This window comes from Hydra vulgaris, chromosome 15, assembly GCF_038396675.1.
Source record: "Hydra vulgaris chromosome 15, alternate assembly HydraT2T_AEP".
Taxonomy (NCBI): Eukaryota; Metazoa; Cnidaria; class Hydrozoa; order Anthoathecata; family Hydridae; genus Hydra; species Hydra vulgaris.
Window position 1 is genome coordinate 43,611,467 of NC_088934.1, and position 21,936 is coordinate 43,633,402.

The 21,936-nt window shown below is 24.6% G+C and overlaps 1 protein-coding gene across 1 annotated transcript; it reads right to left on the minus strand.

The window, feature by feature from the left end:
• Nucleotides 1–248: 248 nt before the first annotated feature.
• LOC100213136 (glycine cleavage system H protein) lies at nt 249–21,578 on the minus strand. Its single transcript, XM_065820265.1, has 5 exons — nt 21,424–21,578; nt 16,678–16,760; nt 16,079–16,142; nt 3,006–3,137; nt 249–489 (listed from the first exon to the last, which is right to left on the minus strand). The coding sequence occupies exons 1-5, from the start codon at nt 21,542–21,544 to the stop codon at nt 392–394; spliced, it is 498 nt and encodes a 165-aa protein (XP_065676337.1). The 5' UTR covers nt 21,545–21,578; the 3' UTR covers nt 249–391.
• Nucleotides 21,579–21,936: the final 358 nt, after the last annotated feature.

Below are 21,936 nucleotides of genomic sequence, written 5' to 3' on the forward strand. Positions count from 1 at the left end.
AAGAGTGTTGCTACATTGACTAAGGATTTGGATTGGGGCAGCAGTTATTTTTTTTCATTATTTTTCGTTTTCTCTTATATCTCTTAAAAATTAAAGCGCATATTTTAAAAATTTAAATGCACAAATTATATTGCATCCTTAGATGCATACCATCTGTTGTTGTGTGTATTAGAAAAAAAATACCACCTATATGCAAACAGTTAAATTTACAGTTCACAGGGAGGTTTGGTTTACAACACAAAACAAGCTTTCAACAATTTACATTTATATAATTGTTAATGAATCTATACAAAAAAAGTTTAAAAAATACATGATTTTAAAATAGCAAATCATCTAATAAACAATAAAAATTACAGTTTGGAATACTTTTTTTTTTAAAAATGTTCGCTATTTAGGAATCTTCGCCCTTCAAGAACTCGCTATATCCATCTTTTGATAAAAGCTCATTTAACTCATTTTTATTACTTAACTCGATTGTATATATCCATCCTAAACAAAAAAATAAAATTCATTTTAAACTAAATAAACAAAATTAGTTTTTATAAATTATTATTAAACTTTTGAATAACTTTTTCAAAATGATCAAAGTTATTGTACACACATACATTAGTTAACATTTATACTCAAATGTATACAAAATATTTATTAAATAACTACATTTTTAGGGTTGCTACAAGGCCTTGAATATTTTATGTCTTTGAAGAAGCAAAAATAAATGAAAATAAAAAATATTTATTTGATATAAAAATCAATATTTTTAAATCACATTTTATTGAAATATAGAAATAAAAAAAAGTTTTTCAAAAAACCATTTAAATTTTAAATGGTTTTTCGAAAATCATATTGAAGGGATGCACAATGCCAAGACAAGTTGTGTTCATATCTTAAATAATCTTTAAGAAATAAGTTTTATGTTAATAAAATTATTATTAATCCAAAACAAATTATTTATCTCAATAAATAACTTGAATATTAGCAAAAAACATTTTTAAGTGATTTTTTCTCTATCTAATTTAAGTAAGTTCTGGCTCATTGATTTTTTAAAATAATATATATTAGTATGATTGATGCTTTTTGTAGTTAATAAATAAAGTCTATACAAAAAAATTCTTTCAAATAAATTAATGAAGAGTTATAAAAATTATATAAAATTTGGGTTTTTCTCTTATGCAATTAATTTTTATGCAGAAGAATGCCTTAATATATAACCTTTAAAAAAATGTATAATAACCGAATAAAAATAACATGATCAATAAGTAACACTTTAAAAGGCATGCTTATATTCATTTTGTTTTAAAAACAAAAATATTAATTAATAAATGTTGTTAACAAACATATTAGTGCAATATAAGATATGTAAATTTAAAAACTACCCTGATACTTTAAAAAAAAAAGTTTTGCTCATAAAATTTTAAAACCAAAAATACTATTTTTACTTTTTTGGGACTTACTAAAGAATAATCAAATAAATTTGACTTAATGGTGAATGAAAACCAAATATTTTAATGGAAGTACAAATAAAACAAAGAAGGAAAGCAATACTCTTTGTTTAAGTACAACTTTTATTTTTTTGTTTGTCTCTAATTGAACTAAAATGCTTAATATAGCAGGAATATTTTTTTATAAAAAGGGAAAACCTAATCTTTCTAATTGTGTAAATCTTTTACTCTGCGGTACGTACATTTATTATTCAAACCAGAGATTTTTACAACAGAAAAAACTATGTAGATTTATGAAGTTAATATTATTCTCTTAACCAGAAGTAACAAAACAAATGTTTTTTTGTTAATATCTCAATAAATAACTTATTTTGGTAATTTTAATAAACTTGAAATTCATTTTCTAATGTTTATTTACAAAAAAAACATAACTTGTTTTAAAACTTTGCTTTTAAAAATGTTTTATTAAGATTAAACAATTTTAAAATTTTATTAACTTCTTTTTTTCTCTCAATAAAACAGAAAAAAAACTCTCAATTTATCATTTATTATTTGTCATTAATTTTTATATAAAAAAGAACTTCAACTTAAAAAAAACAAAATCTTAATTTGTCATTATTTTTTATATAACTATAACTTTAACTTACTAAAGCAAAATGAATTACAAACTTATAAACATATAGTTTACAGCATTTTAAAAAACTCTAATGAAATATTCAATATTTTATTTACCTTCTCAAAATTGACAAAAGGCAACTACAGTTAAAAAAACTAATACTTTTTTTTTAAATTGTTATAACTCTCCCACTTTAACTCTAAAACATAAACAAATGACAAAGTCGGTGCATAAAGAAAGACCTACGTGATGAAAAATATATACCCCGAAAAACAAGAATGCAGTGTGTTGAACGCATAACTACCAGATATGCAGTAAGGATTATATTTAAAACTTCTTGCTTATGAATAAAATAGGCCTCAGCTACTACACTGCAAATGTCATACACTTGCAATATAAAACTATCTATGTATAAATAATATATAAATACATACTTATAGTGTAAATATAATGTAAACATATGCATGAGCTAAAACTAGCATTTATAAATTTACAGACTGTTACTATGTTTAAGCACATGCCATTGCTTACAACTTTTGTAAAAGTTTTTTTACCTAGAGTAAATTAAGACTTTCATTTTGAATAGCTGCCTATACATTTTGTGAAATTATCATTTAAGAAAAATGTATTGCAAAGTCAAAAACAAATTAGCAAACTGAAAAATGTAAAAAAGCCTATATGCTGCAAAAAACACCTTTAAATGATATTACTAGTGATTAAAGCATATAAGACATAAGTTATTATTTTTGACTTGTGTCACGGTGTTTAGTCCAACCCATGATTTATATGAGCATTATAATAGGACCCAACCAACAACAAACACAGAAAAAATAACTCTAAGTAGTAAATTAAAATAATAGTTTCAGTGACATACACCTGCAAATCTTGTATTAAAGTTTTTATACAGCAATTGACATTAATGCAAAACTATGTATTTATTTTTAACATACCTTTCTCTTCTGGTGATTTGTTTACTAAGTCAGGGGTATTTACAAGCTCTTCATTTAATTCTTTTACAGTACCACTGACTGGTGAAAAAATGTCTGATGCCGCTTTAACACTTTCAACAGTCCCAACAGAATCTAAAAAAAATTAAAAATTTACTTAAAATTTATAGCTATTGTGACAAAACATTCAATGTTATCACATTTGCTACATAACAAAATAATAACAATACAGGCTATGTTTTAAAGCGTAAACTGGCATGTCATTTACATACCGCTATTTAAGTACGTGTATGAGCCATTTAATGTAAGTAGTAAGCCATTTGGGTCGAGCCACATTTTATCATTTTTGATATGATAAACAAATAAAGATATCGTTTAAGCAGTAAGATAAAAGTAATTAACATTATAAAAACCACTTATGAAGTTTTAATGACAAGTGCGTAAAAAAGTTTAAATAAAAAGCAAAAATAATTAATAAATTTTTTTTTTTTTTAAAAAAAAAAAAAAAAATTATCAGCTAAAAAATAGTAAACATTAAATTTTATTTTATAGTAGAGCCACTTTTGATATTTCAAATTTTGTTTGTTTATTTTGTTATAATGATTGATTTTATCAAAAAAACATTATTAACTTTAAGTGACATCTTATAAAAAGTTTTTATTCTTATAATTGAACAAAAAGAACTTCTTTTATGGATATAACTCTATTATTAATTTTTTTGTTTGAAGCAATATAGCTCTTGCAATATCTTTGTTATATTTATAAGTTTTATTTTGTGAAAAATAATAGTTTAGAAAAATAATATCTTATAATAGTTACATCAGCTTTATATAATTATATATTAGATACATCAGCTTTATATAATTATATATTAGATACATCAGCTTTATATAATTATATATTAGATACATCAGCTTTATATAATTATATATTAGATACATCAGCTTTATATAATTAACATATTGTGCAATATCAAAAAGTTTCCTTGAATGAATTTGATTAAAAAAGTTATTTAAATTTAAAAAAATTAGATTTTTTTTTTTTGGTTTTTCTTCTTTTACTTTTTTTGATAAAAAAAAATTGAATCACTTGTAAACATGTTATAACTTATAACACTGCATCAAAAATATTCATAAAGCATACATTCATCTTTTTTGCCTTAAGGCAATCTATATATTTTTTAATAAATAGCACTTGAAAACTTAAATCTTTGACTGTCAAAAAAAGCGCTGGTAAGGTAGTTAATTTGAGTTTCTTTTCTTTGCGACAAGTAATATTTTTTGATTTTTAATAACTTTTTAAAAGGAAAAAATCATTATTTTCAAATTTGCAATTTATGAAATAAAAAAATTATTAAGATACTTTAATTCATTTATACAAATATAGAGAAAAGAAAGAAATTAATTTATGTTAAATGATAGTAAAAAAGTAATATTAAATTTAATTATTCAATATTTTTAAAAAAACAAAAACAAAAATTGAAACAAAATAGACATTCCACAATATGTGCATATAGAAATTAGGACTTCTAGATTTGCTTTTCTAAATAAGTAAAATAAACTTGTTTTGCAGTAATTTATTTTATTGATGTAGTTTAAAAAAGTTAATGTCCTTAAATAAAAAAATAAAGATAATTTTATGACCTGCTATATATATATATATATATATATATATATATATATATATATATATATATATATATATATATATATATATACAGGGCTTGTGATGAAGAAAATCATCAAGCGTGTTATATCGCGCTCATAAAATTAGAATACGTTTTTATTGAGCGTGATTATGTGCGCTCGAGATAACGTCGGCGAGAGCGATCATGAAATTGCTGAAGGCGATGCTCATAAAAAGCTTTTTATTTTTTATATCTTTTTATTTGTTACATAATTTCTTTCGTCAAAAAATGTTTGAATTAGTATCACACTCATGAAACTACTTCCACGAAGTAGATTTTTATACTTCCAAACTTCTTGTATATTGTCAGATCGCAATTTTATTACTTATATAACTATTTATGTCATAAAAATTTATTACTTATATAACTATTTATGTCATAAAAAAAAAAAATCAAACAAAAACGCAACTTCTTATTGATTTAGTATTGAAGTATAATTTAGTGACTTAGTTTTGCTTTGTTGTTTTGATATATGTATTTTAAATGTTACGCTGTAAACTTAATTAACAGTTAATGGTTTTTATATTTCTTGATATTTTTTATTCAAATTAATTATTTAATTTTTTTCTAAAATTTCTTTTTTAAACTACGTTTTTTTATCTTAAAAAAATAACACAAGAATAATTTGAAATAATAATAAATAAGAATAATAACTTTCTATTTAATAAATATTGACATTATTACTTTGTTTCCTTTTCGAATGTCCTTGATTGCGAACATTCTAAATAACAGAATGGTTTTAAATTTTAGTTAAAATAAATAATAGTTGATAAAAAACCTATACTATGAACAAAAACTAATTTTAGAAATTACTCTATTATTAATATTTATTTTTATTATAAATGATGTGTGGAATATTACAAAAAATAAATCAAATAAATCTTACTTGATATTTTCATAAGATTAAAAATACTCTGCAGTTTCAATTTTCTTATAATGGTTTTTTAATTTTCTATTCTTATTTTATTTGCGCATTTTTATATTCACATTGTGTTTCCACGTGCACATTCCATTATTGAAATTAGTGACTATTAACGACTTCAAACTGCTCATTCATTACGTTAGTGCAAAAGAGAACGACGTAGTGCTTTTTATATTATATGTCAGTGCTTTGATAATAGAATATCTTTATTAAAAATTTTTGTTAAATATTTTATGAAAATAAAAAAATAATCCCGAACTATTGGACGAGCGTTATTTTATACACTCGTTATAAGCTGAACGAGCATTGTTTATCGCGCCTAGAACGTTTGAAAATACAGATTACGGGCATGTTTTACGAGCGGAGCGCGATCGCGCTTGCTTCATCACAAACCCTGTATATATATATATATAGGCGTTGTTTTAAATAAAAAATGCTTAATGCAATATTTGACGTCATAAAATTCTCTTTATTTTTTATCTTTTAAAGACATAAACTTTTTTAAATTACAGCAATAATATTAATTGCCATAAAACGAGTTAAATGTTATTTAACGACTTTTTTATCATTACTATAAGGGAATGTTTTTGTTTTTTTTTAATTTCTTTTTAATATTAAATAATTGAATTTAATACTGCATTTTTAAAAATGCTTGATTTAACTAATTTCTTTCTTTTCTCAGAATTAGCACAAATAAATTAAAATGTGTTAAATTTTTGAATTTTTAAAATGATTATTTCTTAAACTTTTAAGTGCAGTTTTGCAACTAAAAAAATTACAGAGTAACAAATAAAAAAATTACGTTAATTTATTTACTTTATTTATTAAAAGTTTATTAGTTTATTATTTTATTAAAATTATATTGCGGTGTATTGTTTATTACAAAATAATCACTGCAATTTAAAAAAGTTTAACTTACATTTTGTGCAAATTTTTAATGCAGTTATTTATTTAAAACTTAATTTTGAGAAGAAAAAAAAAAAATGTTTAGGAAGGAAAACCGAAAAAACAATTGCGATAAAAATAAGCAAATTTTTTTCAAGAACAAATAAAATTTCAATATTGAATAATACGTAGTATTATTTAAAAAAAAAATTGACATTTAAGTTAAACCCAAGCATTAACTTTAATTTTAATAAACTTAAATATAATTTTAAAATCAAAATTAAATTACATATTTTTAAAATCTAAATTAAATTATATACTTTTTTTATCAGAATAAAATTATATATTTTTATTAAATTTGTTTTTAAACTAAATCATATTTTTATCAGAATTAAATTATTTTTTTATGATCTTTGCTTCAAGCTTAAAAAAATCAATCATTACAATAAAATAAGAACAAAATAAAAATAAACTTTTAATTTTATTTGAGTTATTTTCATTAGTAAATAGCGCCTATATCAAACATAATTGTCATTCAAACTTTTGTAACAAATATTTTTATATAAATATCATTCAAAAGTTAATGTGATTTTTTTAAAAATAAATTACTTTATTTATCTTACCGCTTATAGAATAATTTAAATGTTAAAAAATGATAGAAAGTTGCTTAACCGAAATCGCTTACTGCTTATGTAAAGACGTATAAAAATCGCTCTATGCATAACGCTTTAAAACAAGGCCTGTATATACATATATCAGCCCTCTGAATTAAGAAAAATGAAGCAGGCAATATTTTGCTGACCTTAATCTGTTAGAGGTCGGCATCAGGTCAACAAAAAAAATTTCATACAAAGGTTTACCATAAAACATAGAAACGAGGTCGGCAAATTTTTGCCAACCTCAAACACTTTTAAGTCGGCAGTTAGGTCGGCATTGATTAATGATGACCATAATTCTGAGGGCTGATATATATGTATGTGTGTGTATATATATATAGGGCTCGAAATAACGAACTATTTTTTACCAGACAATTTGTCCAGTAAAAACTCAAGTTTGCCGGAAATGTCTGATAAAATTTAAATAAGTGCGATCAATCGCCATTCCTGAACAGGCCTAAAATATTTTATTTTTACAACTTGACCACACAATTTGTTTTGACAACTCTAGGCATTTCAAAATGAGATAAAAATAAAAAGAAAATTAAGATAATTTACCTATCAAAAAGAAAATCTAAATGAAAGAAAAAATCCAAGCTGAAAAAACTAAATTTTGAAAAGGAAAATATATCTACATTTCATTATTTAACAATTACTATATTAAGCGAAATGCTTTGTAAATTATTAAACACATAAATTATTGCGTAAATATATTAAATACATTAACTATATAAGTATTAAATACATAACTAAATATGTAATAAAAATGTGTAATATAACATTAACATAATAAAGTAACAAACTATAATGTTTATACAATATATATATATACAATAACCCCAATGTATATATACAATAAACCCAATGCAGTTATACTTTATTAAATAAAGTAACAAATTAATTATGTTTCCAACAAACACATTGTATTTAAGTTATCAAAGTACATTAAACGTAATTACATTTAAATAAACATCTATTTTTCTATAAATCTTTTTGAACTTTTTCGAGGATTAAATCAGGCAAACAAACAAAAAAATGCTAAACTATAAATTTAAATTAATAACTAATTACAGCGTTTTAATATGAATGATAAAAACCGGGCTACTTATTTCAAAAAAATGTAATGCTTTGGCATTTTTTTTAAAAATGAATTAACTAAAAAAAATGACATGTTACTAAGGTAGCTGTGTGTTCAACTTCAATTTTGTTTTTTATAAAAAATAAACTTTACTGAATTTATTAATAATTTTTGAACAACTATAATGATTAGAAAATAAATGCACATATATTATTTCGGACAAAATGACAGATAGATGTCAATTTTTACTGGACTAGTGCCAGATGATGTCTGATGTCCGGCATATAAAAAGTAGATAAGAATATAAAGAAAATAAAAATATTTTTTTGATATACAACTTTTTCGTGATTTTTTTCATTCAGTATATAAAGGAAATACTTTATAAATTGCGCTAGAAACAAGGACAATTTTTAAATTAATTTTCAAATGTCTTTGCTAAACTTTACTGTTTTTATCAATGCACAGGAAAGCGAGAAAAATAATTGCTATTTATTTGAAAAAAAAAAAATTTTTTAACAAGTTTTTAAAGTATTGAGTATATAAAAAAATGTCAAATATAGCAAAAACTCTCTTAAAGATGTAAAAACGAATGAGAAGAAAAAAAAAAGAAAAAAAAAATTAAGAATAAGCAAATAAGAAAAAAAGAAGAAAAAGAAATTAATAAAACTTCTTATAGTTCTAGCATACATAGCATACATTAGCTTCTCAATTATATGGACTCATAAAAATCATGAATAAATTTCATATCAAAACTTTCAATTGTTGTTAAATTGTTATAAAAGATAATGTTTTTTTCAACAACGACTCTAAAAAAAAGAATACAAAAATTGTATAAAAATTTTATTAAAAAAATATATTTTTTTCATTTACTTTTTTTAATTATTAAATTTTCTAGTTAACTAAACTTGATATTTCGTTACAATTTTGTTTCCTTATTTTAGGATTGTTTTATTTTTTCTTAGTAGATAAGTTTAGCTTTTTGCCGCAAATCATTGAAACACTTTTTAAGTTAAAAAGATGCAAATTGCCGTGATTAGTTAGTCTAAAAAAATACTTTAAACGTGGACGAACAAGGCGTGCTACTGCATGCACTTCCCAGGAAGGCCTTATATATATATATATATATATATATATATATATATATATATATATATATATATATATATATATATATATATATATATATATATATATATATATATATATATATATATATATATATATTGTTAAATTTGATTAAAACGGCTGCGTATAAACATTTTGTTTTAAATATATTTCGATGTAATTATATATTTATTTACACAATATTTCGCTGACCTTTTGCGGTCAGCATCATCAGGTGTAATAAAAACGTTACAAAATTGTTACAAAACTACATAAATCAAACCGTCAAAAAAGAAGACATTACAGGCGTAAAATAAAAATAGTTTATATTAAATGGTATAATACCATTATACCATTTAATATAAACTATTTTTATTTTACGCCTGTAATGTCTTCTTTTTTGACGGTTTGATTTATGTAGTTTTGTAACAATTTTGTAACGTTTTTTATTACACCTGATGATGCTGACCGCAAAAGGTCAGCGAAATATTGTGTAAATAAATATATAATTACATCGAAATATATTTAAAACAAAATGTTTATACGCAGCCGTTTTAATCAAATTTAACAATTATAAATATCGTATAACAAGAATATGATTTTAAAAGATTATATATATATATATATATATATATATATATATATATATATATATATATATATATATATATATATATATATATATATATATAGACACACACACACATTTATGTTATAGATTTCAACTTTTATTGAAATTATTTATTTCAACTTTTATTGAAACTATATATTACCCTTTCTGTTAATTCTGTTAATATTAATTACTAATAACATTATAAATGTATTAAGTAAAATACAACTTAATAATATTATGAATGTCGAATGTAGTTTATAATAATTGATTTTTGATTTCAATTGATTGAATTCTCACATGAAGTTAGTTGGTAGTGCCGTAACCAAACATAATCCTATAACGTTTGAGTAGTATGGACACTGAACTAATGCTCATAAACTGAAAATTCCATGTTGTAAATTCCAGTATTAATAAAGTCCAACATAAAAAAAAAGCAAATAAATACATAAAATTTTTTTGACAATGACAAAATTGAAATGATAATGGCGTTAAATTATGGTAAATTATGGGTGAAAATAGAAAAAAAGGTAAAGCATTACAAATTTTTTCAATTTTGAAAAAATGTGTTTAACTTTCAATTTTCAAAAATGAGTTTAAATGATGTTTAAAAATTGCAAAACTTGTATTTGGCAATTCCAGTAGCTTTTTAATTTTTAATGTTAAGAGACTTAATATGAAACGTTTTCCAAATATGACACATAAATTGGGAAATACCAAATACATGTTTTATAAAAACGCTTTGACAATTTAAATCAGCATCTGTCTTAAATTGAAAAAAAATTGATGTTTGTTATGCCTTTTTTTAATACTGTGTACATAAGTTTACATATATTTTTAAATGTTAAAGTTATTTTACAGTCATGTGACATTGAAATAAAAACATATTAAAAAGCAATATTTTTTTACTCTTAATTTTTGTTTTTCTTAAATGTTCAATTTGATGACACTTGTTATTATAGATAAGTTTACAATGATTGAACCAGGACAATGATGCTTTATTTATAAATTCTTGAGGGATAGTTCGTCCATATATCTTTTATATTCCGAATAGGCCCTGTATTATTTTTTGCTTTTCGTTTTTTTAATCAATTTAACATACAACCCCATGTAAAAAAGTCCATAGGTCCATTATCTGGCGAGTTAAGTGTCCGCATTTCAGGATGAATAAATTTGAATTTTTGGTCAGTTAAAAACTTAATGGTCATTTTCGAAGAGTGACTAGGTGCGAAGTTTTGATAGAAGTAGAAGTCATTTTTTAAATATAGTCTCTTGTTATCATTTTTAATAAATGGTTTAAAACATCTCTATACAGTTACTTGAATTAATTTTAACTCCTAATTTGACAAATATTAGAGATGTTAATCCTTTTGCACAAATTCCTCCCCATACCATGATGGATTTTGGAAAGTTTTTCCTTTATAATAGGGTACTCTTAGTGCTTTTTGATATTTATTTATGTAAATATGTTTAGATTTTTGATCACAATCAGTAAGGTGAAACAGTTTTTCATCAATTGTAATAATTTTTGTCTAGTTTTTCTTAATAAATCCATAAAAATTTTTGATCTGGTAAACCTTCTCTTGATCACATAAGTGACAATGCATGTACATATCCTTTTGAAATTTTTTTAATTAAATATTTTATCAATATAATGTTTAATTGATTTTCTTGATACCTTAAACTTTCTAGATAATTCAGAAATAGTTGGTAGATAGTTTTTTTAAAATAAGTTTTTTATCTGGGAAATTTGCTGTAAATTTAGCTTTAATGGTCGATGTTGATGTTCAGCTTTTTTACCATTTAAATCATCTTTTCTTTTAATTCTTGCCACATTCTATTTAGCTACACTAATAGTGGTTATTGAAACTTTGATTGATTCCTTTTCTAATAATTTCTTAATCATTCTATACGAATATCCAAGTTGTACCAACAATAAAATATGTCCTTTATTATATATATATTTATTTTGCCAACATGCTTTGTTACATAAATCTTTTTTCCCGCTAACTACTTTAAATGTATGATTAAATTATATAAATAACATCATTACATATTAATTAAAAAGTAATCAAGTTTCAAAAGTTTTTCCATTTCAATGTCAAACGACTGTATATTACCTGTGTGGATTTATATGTATGTATGTATGCATGTATGTATGTATGTATGTATGTATGTATGTATGTATGTATGTATGTATGTATGTATGTATGTATGTATGTATGTATGTATGTATGTATGTATATATATATATATATATATATTCCTTTATTTCAGCACAACTAAGACATTTTTTTTCAAATGGCATAGTTTTACAGTATCCACATTTACACTATTGTTCAAAATTCGTATCAAAATTCAAAATTTAATAGCTAATAAATGCTTACAGGATTTTTTCATCTTTTTTTCGATTGGTATGGAGTTACTGACATTCTGAGTGATCAAAATGCAAATGGAAAATGTAAAATGATTGACTTTTTATCTATACCCAAATTTCAAAAATTTAGCAATTTTAACTAAATTAATATAACTTTCAATAATTTTTAAATCTTAAAAATTTAACAATTCGTCAAGTATCCTTAATACATACTGTCATTTATCCAAACTAATTATTTTTCAAAACATCGTTTTTATAGGAGAAAAAAATTCATGGCAGGCTTGGTCAGGAAGCGGGTATGATCGCACTCTATATCTGACCATGCATATAATATTTAGTTGCGACAACATGGCCACAGCTTTTTAGATGCTTTAAGAACATTTCAAAATTATAAATTCTTAACAAAGAAAAAAACTTAGCTAAAACAAAATTAAACTCTCTTAAAACTTTTTTATAAAATTAAGCTTTTATGAAAAGTAACAACTTGCTATCAATGAAGTTTAGTAAACAAACAAATATTCTTTAATTTAATCATTTAAAATGTCCTTCAAGCATATAATTGAAATCTTTATTTAAGTATTTATGTTTTACTTCAACAAGATTCTAATAAAACCTACGGTAGTTTGCAATATATTATAGTTAAAAATATTTAAAACAATTCTTCTATGAAATTATTATAACGATCTTTTCTTTAAGCAGTGTTTTTATAACGTTTAAAAAAATTCCGCAATGCGCCAGACCACTGAAACAGCAGCCTATAATGATCAGTTTCCAAACTGCACTCTATGTATACATTTAATAATTTTACATTATACTAAAGTCCATCAGTTTATTTTACTATAATATATATTATAGATTATAATATATAAAGCATATTACATTCCAAGTAAATTATGATTTTATTTTGCAAATTAGAAGCACATTTTTATTGCATCAAATTATTATAAAGCAAACTTGAATAGTTAAACAAAAAAGGTAAAATATATTTATGAAGAGGAAGCGGAACTGCTTCACAATACCGCTGGTGTATTTAGTAAGAGGGTTTTTAATATATTTGTATGTTTTTGTTTTGTATAGACCGCTGGCGCAGTGCTGGTTTACCCATAAGTCCCTTTTTATAAATTTATATTTGTGTTTTGTTGAAACCTCTTTTAATATTTTTATAAAATCGATCATACAAACATTTTTAAAAGACTTGCATTTAAAGAATAAAAAACTATTCTGTATCATTATTAATATAATTGTTTATTATTTTTTTAAAAACTTTTATATAATTTAAAAAATAATTTATATAATTAAATATTTAATAATATTGAATAATAAATATTTTATACATATATATTTATATATAAATTTTTAATAAATAAAAAAAATTTAAATATTTAATAATAAACAAATAAATAAAAAAAATTTTATTATAATTTAAAAAAAAAATTAAAAATTTTCCATTTATAAACGATCAATAAAAGTAAATCATCGCTTAGTTTACTAAAAGCGCTTTGAATATTAAAACATTTGATTACAAAGAATTCTTACAAATTTAATTGTTTTAGCATGTTACGTGCAAATGGTTTCAGACATACAAGGAAACATACATAAATTTAAATGTTTTTAAAAGATCTAAAAAGCCGTGGCCAAGTTGTCGCAACTAAATATGATTTGCGCGGTAAGGAAAAGAGTGCGATCGCACCCGCTTCCCGACCAAGCCTGTATAGCAATAAACAGCCTACATAAAATTAAAAAAAGTTTAATATGTATAAAAAAGATTCAGATCACTTAATATGGCAAGAAACATCTTTTTATGTTAAAGTATGTCATAAAAATCCTAATTTTTTTTAAAATTTTACCACAACGTTATTAACTAAAATTTTTATGAACTAAACATGCATGAAGTAAATTACTAAGTCTCTAGAATGTGCCATATATTATAAAGACCCTGAGAACCAAGTAAAATAAAAAATGCAAGCTTCATAGATCATCCAGCACTGTTCTCCAAATTGACCACCAGGTTGAAACTCTCCCCACTCCCAATTTTTTTGCATTATATCAATCATATGCAATAGTAAACACAATTTATGTTGCCAAAAAAATCTGAACTAAGTGCTAAGTATGTAAATTTTAAAAATTAAAACATCATTTTTTGCTTTTTTTTTACTATATTTTAAATAGTCAGCCATTATGGCATTCAAAATAAATTATTTACGGCTTCTTTCCAGATATATTTATTATTTTCCAACATGGCGACAGAATTTAAAATGTGTACTTAAGCATGTTTGCTTGACAAATAAAGGTATCAGATCAAAATGTCTAACGCTTATAACACCCTCAGTATGCAAAAATATTCAAGAATACATTTGGCCAAACTTTGATATTGATCTTGATGTTTCTCCTTCAGTAGTTTGTTTCAACTGCAGAAGAAATTTGTTTAGTCTAAACAAAGGAGAAACTGCATATCTTTCCAACTGGTTAGAGAGTATATCAAAGGTACTTTTGTATGAGTTAATTATTACTTATATATATGTATATGTATATATATATACATACATACATATATATATATATATATATATATATATATATATATATATATATATATATATATATATATATATATATATATACATATATATATATATATATATATATATATATATATATATATATATATATATATATATATATATATATATATATATATATTATCGCACCATACAAAAACAATAAAATAAAATAAGTAAATAACAAAATATAAAGTAAAATGATAAAAAATATAAGTACGAGCAATATAAAAAGAAAAAATAGGCTAGTAAATGTGCTACTATATATGGTCTAAACTCTAGATAACAAACTGAAAACTGATAATCACCTGTGCGAGATAAAAGTATATAAATGTCATTAATGTAACAAATTCATAATATAAAGCTCACAAAGCGCTATAATATGTGGGTGTAAGAGGTAAAAAAATGTTGGTGCCATGGTAACCAATCAGAATTAAGTAGTGGATAATGGTGATCCCCCTCCTCAGGAATGCACTGGGATCACCAATGACGTTTTGAAGAGCCCGAGACCTGCACTAACGCCAATCGTCAGGGGCGTGTCCTTGCAACATATCTCACCGCCTGCACTTAATTATTAATCATTATTGAAAAATGTTTTTTCATTTGAGATTTAAGAAAATGATATTCCTGAATCTTTTTCTATATCAGCTGATTCTATTTTTTTATTTGTTTAATCAACATTAAAAGCAGCCATACCTGAATTGTTTTTAAAAAATTTCATAGTGTCTTATTATATCATGGTCATCAATGTTCCTTTTTAAAATGAAACAAAACTAATTTATTACTTAACCACAGTATTATCACTAGTTCTCAGTTGATATGATCACACCACTCATACAGAATACAAGTTCTAGCTCATTTTTTATGATTTAATCTAATAGTAATCACAATTTTTATTTCAAATTAGTTAGCATTAGTTAAAAAGCTTAAGATGACATACACTATAGCCAAAAATGACTTTTCACATCTCTTTGCGATTCAGATCATAAAAATGAAAAATCTATTAACAAGACAAATTTTTAATTTTTTTTTAATTGGTTAATTTATTGCTAAAAAAATTTAAAAATTAAGTTTCTGAACTTTTATTAGCTGCATAAGCTTGGTATACACATGTTAAAAAAAGTCAAGGTTTGGACAAGAAATAAATTTTTCAACAATTTAATGAACATAAAAACAATTACAGATGCAATTAAACAAACCTTGAGCTTTAACTTGAGTTCCAGATTCAGGGAGCTCAACATAAACTAACTCTCCAAGTTTTTCCTAAAAAAAAGCAATAAAAACTTAACTAAAAAGTTTTCTGGTAAGACTTGAAAAGGAAAATTTTAAACATTTTTAAAGCTATATTGTAATAAAAAGATACTCAATATTTGGTCGCTTAGATGAGATTTTCAAAACATTTTCGTCTAGAGACTTTTTTAAATCATTTTAGCCCTAATGCCTGCATGTAACAATTCTGTTGTTCCTTTCCTTAAGTCAATGACAAGCTAGCTATTTGAATATTCAGAATATGCACCTGTACAAATTAATCATACCTGTACAAATTAATCATACCTGTACAAATTAATCATACCTGTACAATTATAAGTGTAAAAAAAAAAAAAAATATTTTAAACTGATTCATCATCATGATTTATATAAGTAACTTTATTAGAATAAAATATTTTAAATACTAATTTTAAAAAAATTCAAAAAACATTTCTTTTCAAAATTTATCTTAAATCTTGTTTGAATCATAAAGCTTCACAACCTTGCAATGACACTACCAACACTACTATATAAAAAATATTGTATATACTTGTGCATAATCCGTAATTCCAACTTTACCAACATTTCCTTCAACATCAATCCACTCATGATCTTTTGTAAAATAGCGCTGATCTAAAAAAAATCATGTTTTATGTATATATTTAGGTATGCAGAGATAGCGTTATACGAAACCAAATTTTGTGCTAAAACTCTGTGCCACATTTTGAACTTTTTTTTTAAGGTAGCGCCGGATTCTTTTAGAAATATGCATATAGTTTTTTTTTTTGAAAAAAAGAACAGTTAAACTTAAATTTGATATGATATTTATACGCAGGGGCTATTCCTAAACCATTTACGACAGTACTAACTGTATTTGGGCGCTGCCTAAATTTGAAATTGAGGATCTTTATTTTTTATACAGCAAATATTGTTTTTTTCACACAAAAATACCTACATTCGGAAATACTTCTGCAAAATTTCGCTGGCACGGAAGGAACTGCTGCTCAAATTATTTGCCTGTTTGGTACCTAATTTTTGTTTTCAGAATTTGTCAACAGCGAGTATAGGGGCGGATTTTTATAACTTTTTAATTAGTGCAATATTATTTGATTAGATAATTAGATTCAAAAGTTCAATTTATTTTTTATTTACAGGTTTTTAATTAAATATAATTTGTATATTTATACTCTCCCATAAGTTGATGTATAATGCAATAAGACATATAATCTTGTAAGACATAATTTTTATTGTATGCATTGTAAATTCTATACTAATTACACTTATTTTAACAAAGATAAATTTTAATACAGATTAAACATTTTGAGTTTGGGGTGTGTTAAACCATCACCTTCATATTTTTTTTTATAACTCACCTATCCAAGGACGAGAAGGCCACTACAGATGAGGAGGTTACTTGTGGTTATAACCATCTCTCAACTCTATACCTCCGAAACACGAACCTTGACAAACAAGGACACTGCACGGAGAAACAAGTTGAGCACGGTACTACCAGCAAATTATTTGAATCAGGAAAAAAAGTTACTTAAAGACTCAAAAACCTTTCTTATAATAGTAGGAATATAAAGTTTAGTTTCAGTGACTCAGCAGGCATTAAGGCCCACAATTTTGCCTTTCTCCATCTATAACACAAATATCTTATTTTACAGACAATCTGAATCATTTACCTTCTTTACTCAACTTATATCTTATTTCTGATTCTAGTCAGTGCTCAGTTTCTCCAGATTTACTCTTATTTGCTTCTGAAAAAGAAAGCTTATGAGAAGATCAGTATGCCAAACTTTATCAAAGGCTTTAGAAATGTTGAGAGCAATAGCCCAAACCTTTCCACATCTATCTAATGCATGATAAAACCTATTGGTTATTACTGTTAGCAAATCAGCAGTAGAACAAGAAGATCGAAATCCATATTGATGATCAAAAAGTAAGTTATTAGATTCAAGATGAGAGGTTAAGTATTTGTTAAATGAAGACTCAAAAACTTTGCTTATGATAGGAAGAAGACTAATAAGACGGTAGTTAGACAAGATCGCTCTCCAGAATTTCGAAAACGGGGATAGCAGATGCCGCTTTCCAGCAGGCTGGAAAACAAAACTCTGATACGCACTTCTTAAATAGTTTTGAAAGTATAGACGATGGTTCTGGAGAACACTTCTGCAAGACTATAACAGGTATGTTGTCTAGACCACAAGCTGTAGAAGAGTCTAAGCAGAAAATTACTATAAATACAGAAGCTGGACTGACAGATTTGTTCTTATGATAGACACTGTTAAAGATAAAGTCTCGGGAGCCTAATTTTTGAAATGAAATATGAGATTTTGTGACCTGAGCAGCGATGTACCTCCGTTTTTTTTCCAGTGAAAACAGTTTTTATTTCTTATTTGAGTTGTCCACTATGATAATCAGTAGTATGGTGTAAAAGTTTTTTTTTTCTCAGGTGAAAATCACGAAGAAAAAAATTTAAACACCTGACTACTAAAATACGTCTAATAAGAAACAATTTATTTAAAAGTAAATTAATTAATTTATTAAATTAATTAAAGATGTGCTGTCATTTTTATATGCATCGTGTTGTTTGTTTTTGTTAATCTTGAAAATTACTTGAATCAAAAATGTTGAAAGCCTAAACGGAAAAGAAATATTTTATATATATAGAAAAATATTGTATTATTCTCTCTCGCTAGTTCAATCAGCTTTAATTTAGTGGAATGTTTAAACATGTTTTAAATGTTTTTCATTATACTTAAACATTTTGAACATTTTCTATTATACATTTTTTATTATATTTTTTTTTCTTAGAAAATTTTTTTTTACATCTATCATTAATTGCATTCTAATAATGATTTTTCCCGTGCATCTTAATGTTTTTTATTTTGTTAATTTTTTTTGACAAATTTAAAAAAAATCTATTTTACTAATGAAAAACAAAAGAGATTTAGTGTTTTAATGATTCAACTGCCCATTCACGTGATTCAAAATGCGACTATAAGGTTTAAAAAATGATACAACAGCATTTGGAAATGAAAGAAAATATAATTTTAAAACTCATTTTAAATTGAGAAGATGCATAATGCAACAACAATTTTTAAAAAAACAGCACAGTTGCACTTTGAAATATTAAACTGTGTGTGGGCTTCTTTTTATTAAGTATTGTAAAATTATATAACGCAGTGAAGTGTATTCATTGTTAAATAAAGTGCATACTACTTTAAACCTTTTTTATAGTTTTCTTTTAAACATAATGCAAGGAATAAAATCTTTATAGATCAAAATATAGTTTTAATAATAAACACACTTTTGTAAGTAACAAACTGTCTGGTCGCCCTGTCAGGTGAATGACAGACATATTAAAAATTTCAGTTGCCTTTTGAGAAAGAGTCATTCTGTGCCACCGAACGACCATGAGAGTATACCCCTGCTGAGAATAGCAGGCTTCTGGCGTTAGACAAAACCTTTTTATAATGGTTTTTAGCAATAGTAAAAATACTTGACTTAGATTCGTCGAGAGGGAATAAAAGATTCCATGCAAGCCTGAGTCCAAGAAATCACAAAAGAAGCACATTTGTCAGCAGGAATACAAAAGATTTCTACTTTCACTTTATCATAAAATATTGTCTGCAGATTCAAACCTATTCTGTTGATTCAAACTTAGTCTTCCGACAAATGGGTAACTTCTTACAAATTTTAATGCCCAGGCCAAGCATGTGACTACTGAAGTCTTTACATATTAAAGGAAGATAACTATCAACACTAAGACCACAAGATAAGACAGCTGAACTCAAATTAGTCTCACAAAGAGCAAGTAGGTCTAGTGAACTTTGCAAGAGATTAGACTCAACAAAAGAAAAGTTACTTCAAAGACCAGAAATATTAGTGAATGATAGAACTTGGTGATGCCATTTTTTTTTGTTTTATAGTTTTTAGTACTTTAGTCATTTTTGGATTTGTTAAAGAACTCAAAGCACAGATAGTACTTAGCAAACCATTTATTAGTCCATACAATTGCCACATTACTATTAACAAACCCTAAGCCTAAAACAAAGAACTGTAAGTAAAGTTAATGGCCAAAACAAAGTCAATGTAAAATGCACCAAGACATAAAATCTTGTAAAACATAATTTTTATTGTGTGCATTGTTAATTCTATACTAATTACACTCATTTTTAAATGATTAATTTATTAACACAGATTAAACATTTTTGACTCTAGGGTATGTTAAACCATTACCACCACATCCTTCTGCAACTCCAAGATACAATTCTTATAATTTTTTGTAGAGTGGAATAAAATTTTAGTAACTTTTTGCTAAAAAAAGGTCATGGTTTGGCACCATCTCTATCCTCCAAGATATGCCTGGTGGGTAAAAACCAAACTTTAGGTATGTGCGAATATCCGTTATTTGCTGTAAAAAAAATATTTCAAAAACTGTGACCAATTTTTTTAACTTGGCGAAGACACTATTTACGCCAAACCACATTGTGGCGCTATTTATGAACCAAATTAAATAAAAATTGGTAGTCTATAGCTATATCTTCATATATTTTATTTTTACTGTCATAAATAAAAAAATTCTTTATTTTACAATGTAAATCCTCAGTGTTTTTTAACGAGCAACAGCTCTGTAAGTTATGGCAGGTCCTTCATGAAATTAAAGGGTCTTTTAGATAATTTATCTGCTGACATACAAAATTTCAAGTAAATTTCAAGTGTTGTGCGCATATTGTTTTCAAGAGTCATCAAGCACACCAGGTATTTCAGTGAAATTAAGGATTTCTTGCATTTTAATCTGTGTTTTATTATCCTAAGTTTTGTCGATCATGGGATAATTAGTCACAGTTTTCTTAAGTAATCCTTCAATTTTTCAATCCACATATCTAATGTATTACTTTATAATTTTCAAAGAATCCCCCAAAAGTTTATGACAATCAAAACTTTTTTTTAAAAAAAGTTACATAAACAATATTAGTGTCTACAATATAGAAATTAATTCTATAATAAAAGTGCAGAATTAATTAAATTTATATCCTAAAATACTGGATTCTAACAGATATGTAAATTTATTGTTGATATACGTATCTGTTAGAACCTATTATTTCAGGATATAAATTATAATACTTAGATTGCACTAGTATTATAAATTTCTAAGATTTACAATATGGTAATTTAAGATAAAACTATTACTATTAATTTCTATAATATCAGTAAATATTAGGAATAAACTATTTTATCAAAAACTTCATTTTACATAGTTTAATTACAAAAATTTGAAACAGCTTACATAGAAGTGAACTATTCGATAGTTTCCTTGAGCATGGTATTGTTTTCAAAAAAGAATACCGCAATGGAATTTGGATTTGTTTAAGGTAACGACAGGCTTTTATACTTATCGATCCTGCCATTTTGTTTTGCGGCAAATGGACAAGCCTCTAATAACTAAAAATAGAATATTTAAGGATGTTGAACTTTTGGTACGCGTAATGAAAGTTCAAATAACAACGATAGGTCTATATATATATCTCTATACATACCCCATCAATATTTGTATTTTTAAAGGTTGGTGCACTTAAAGACAGCTCCCTAATATACGCGATTTTCAAGGGTTTTAAAATATCCATGACAAAATTTTTTTTTTCCAGGTTTCTAATAAAATACTTTAAATTTTTAACGAATGTGTTTGTAACGTATTAAACATTAGAAACAAGTGGCATGTCAAAAAGTTATTTATAATAAAAACATTTTGGATTTTATGATTGTTTTCTGCTGTTTTATTTGAATAATTTGGTTATAAACC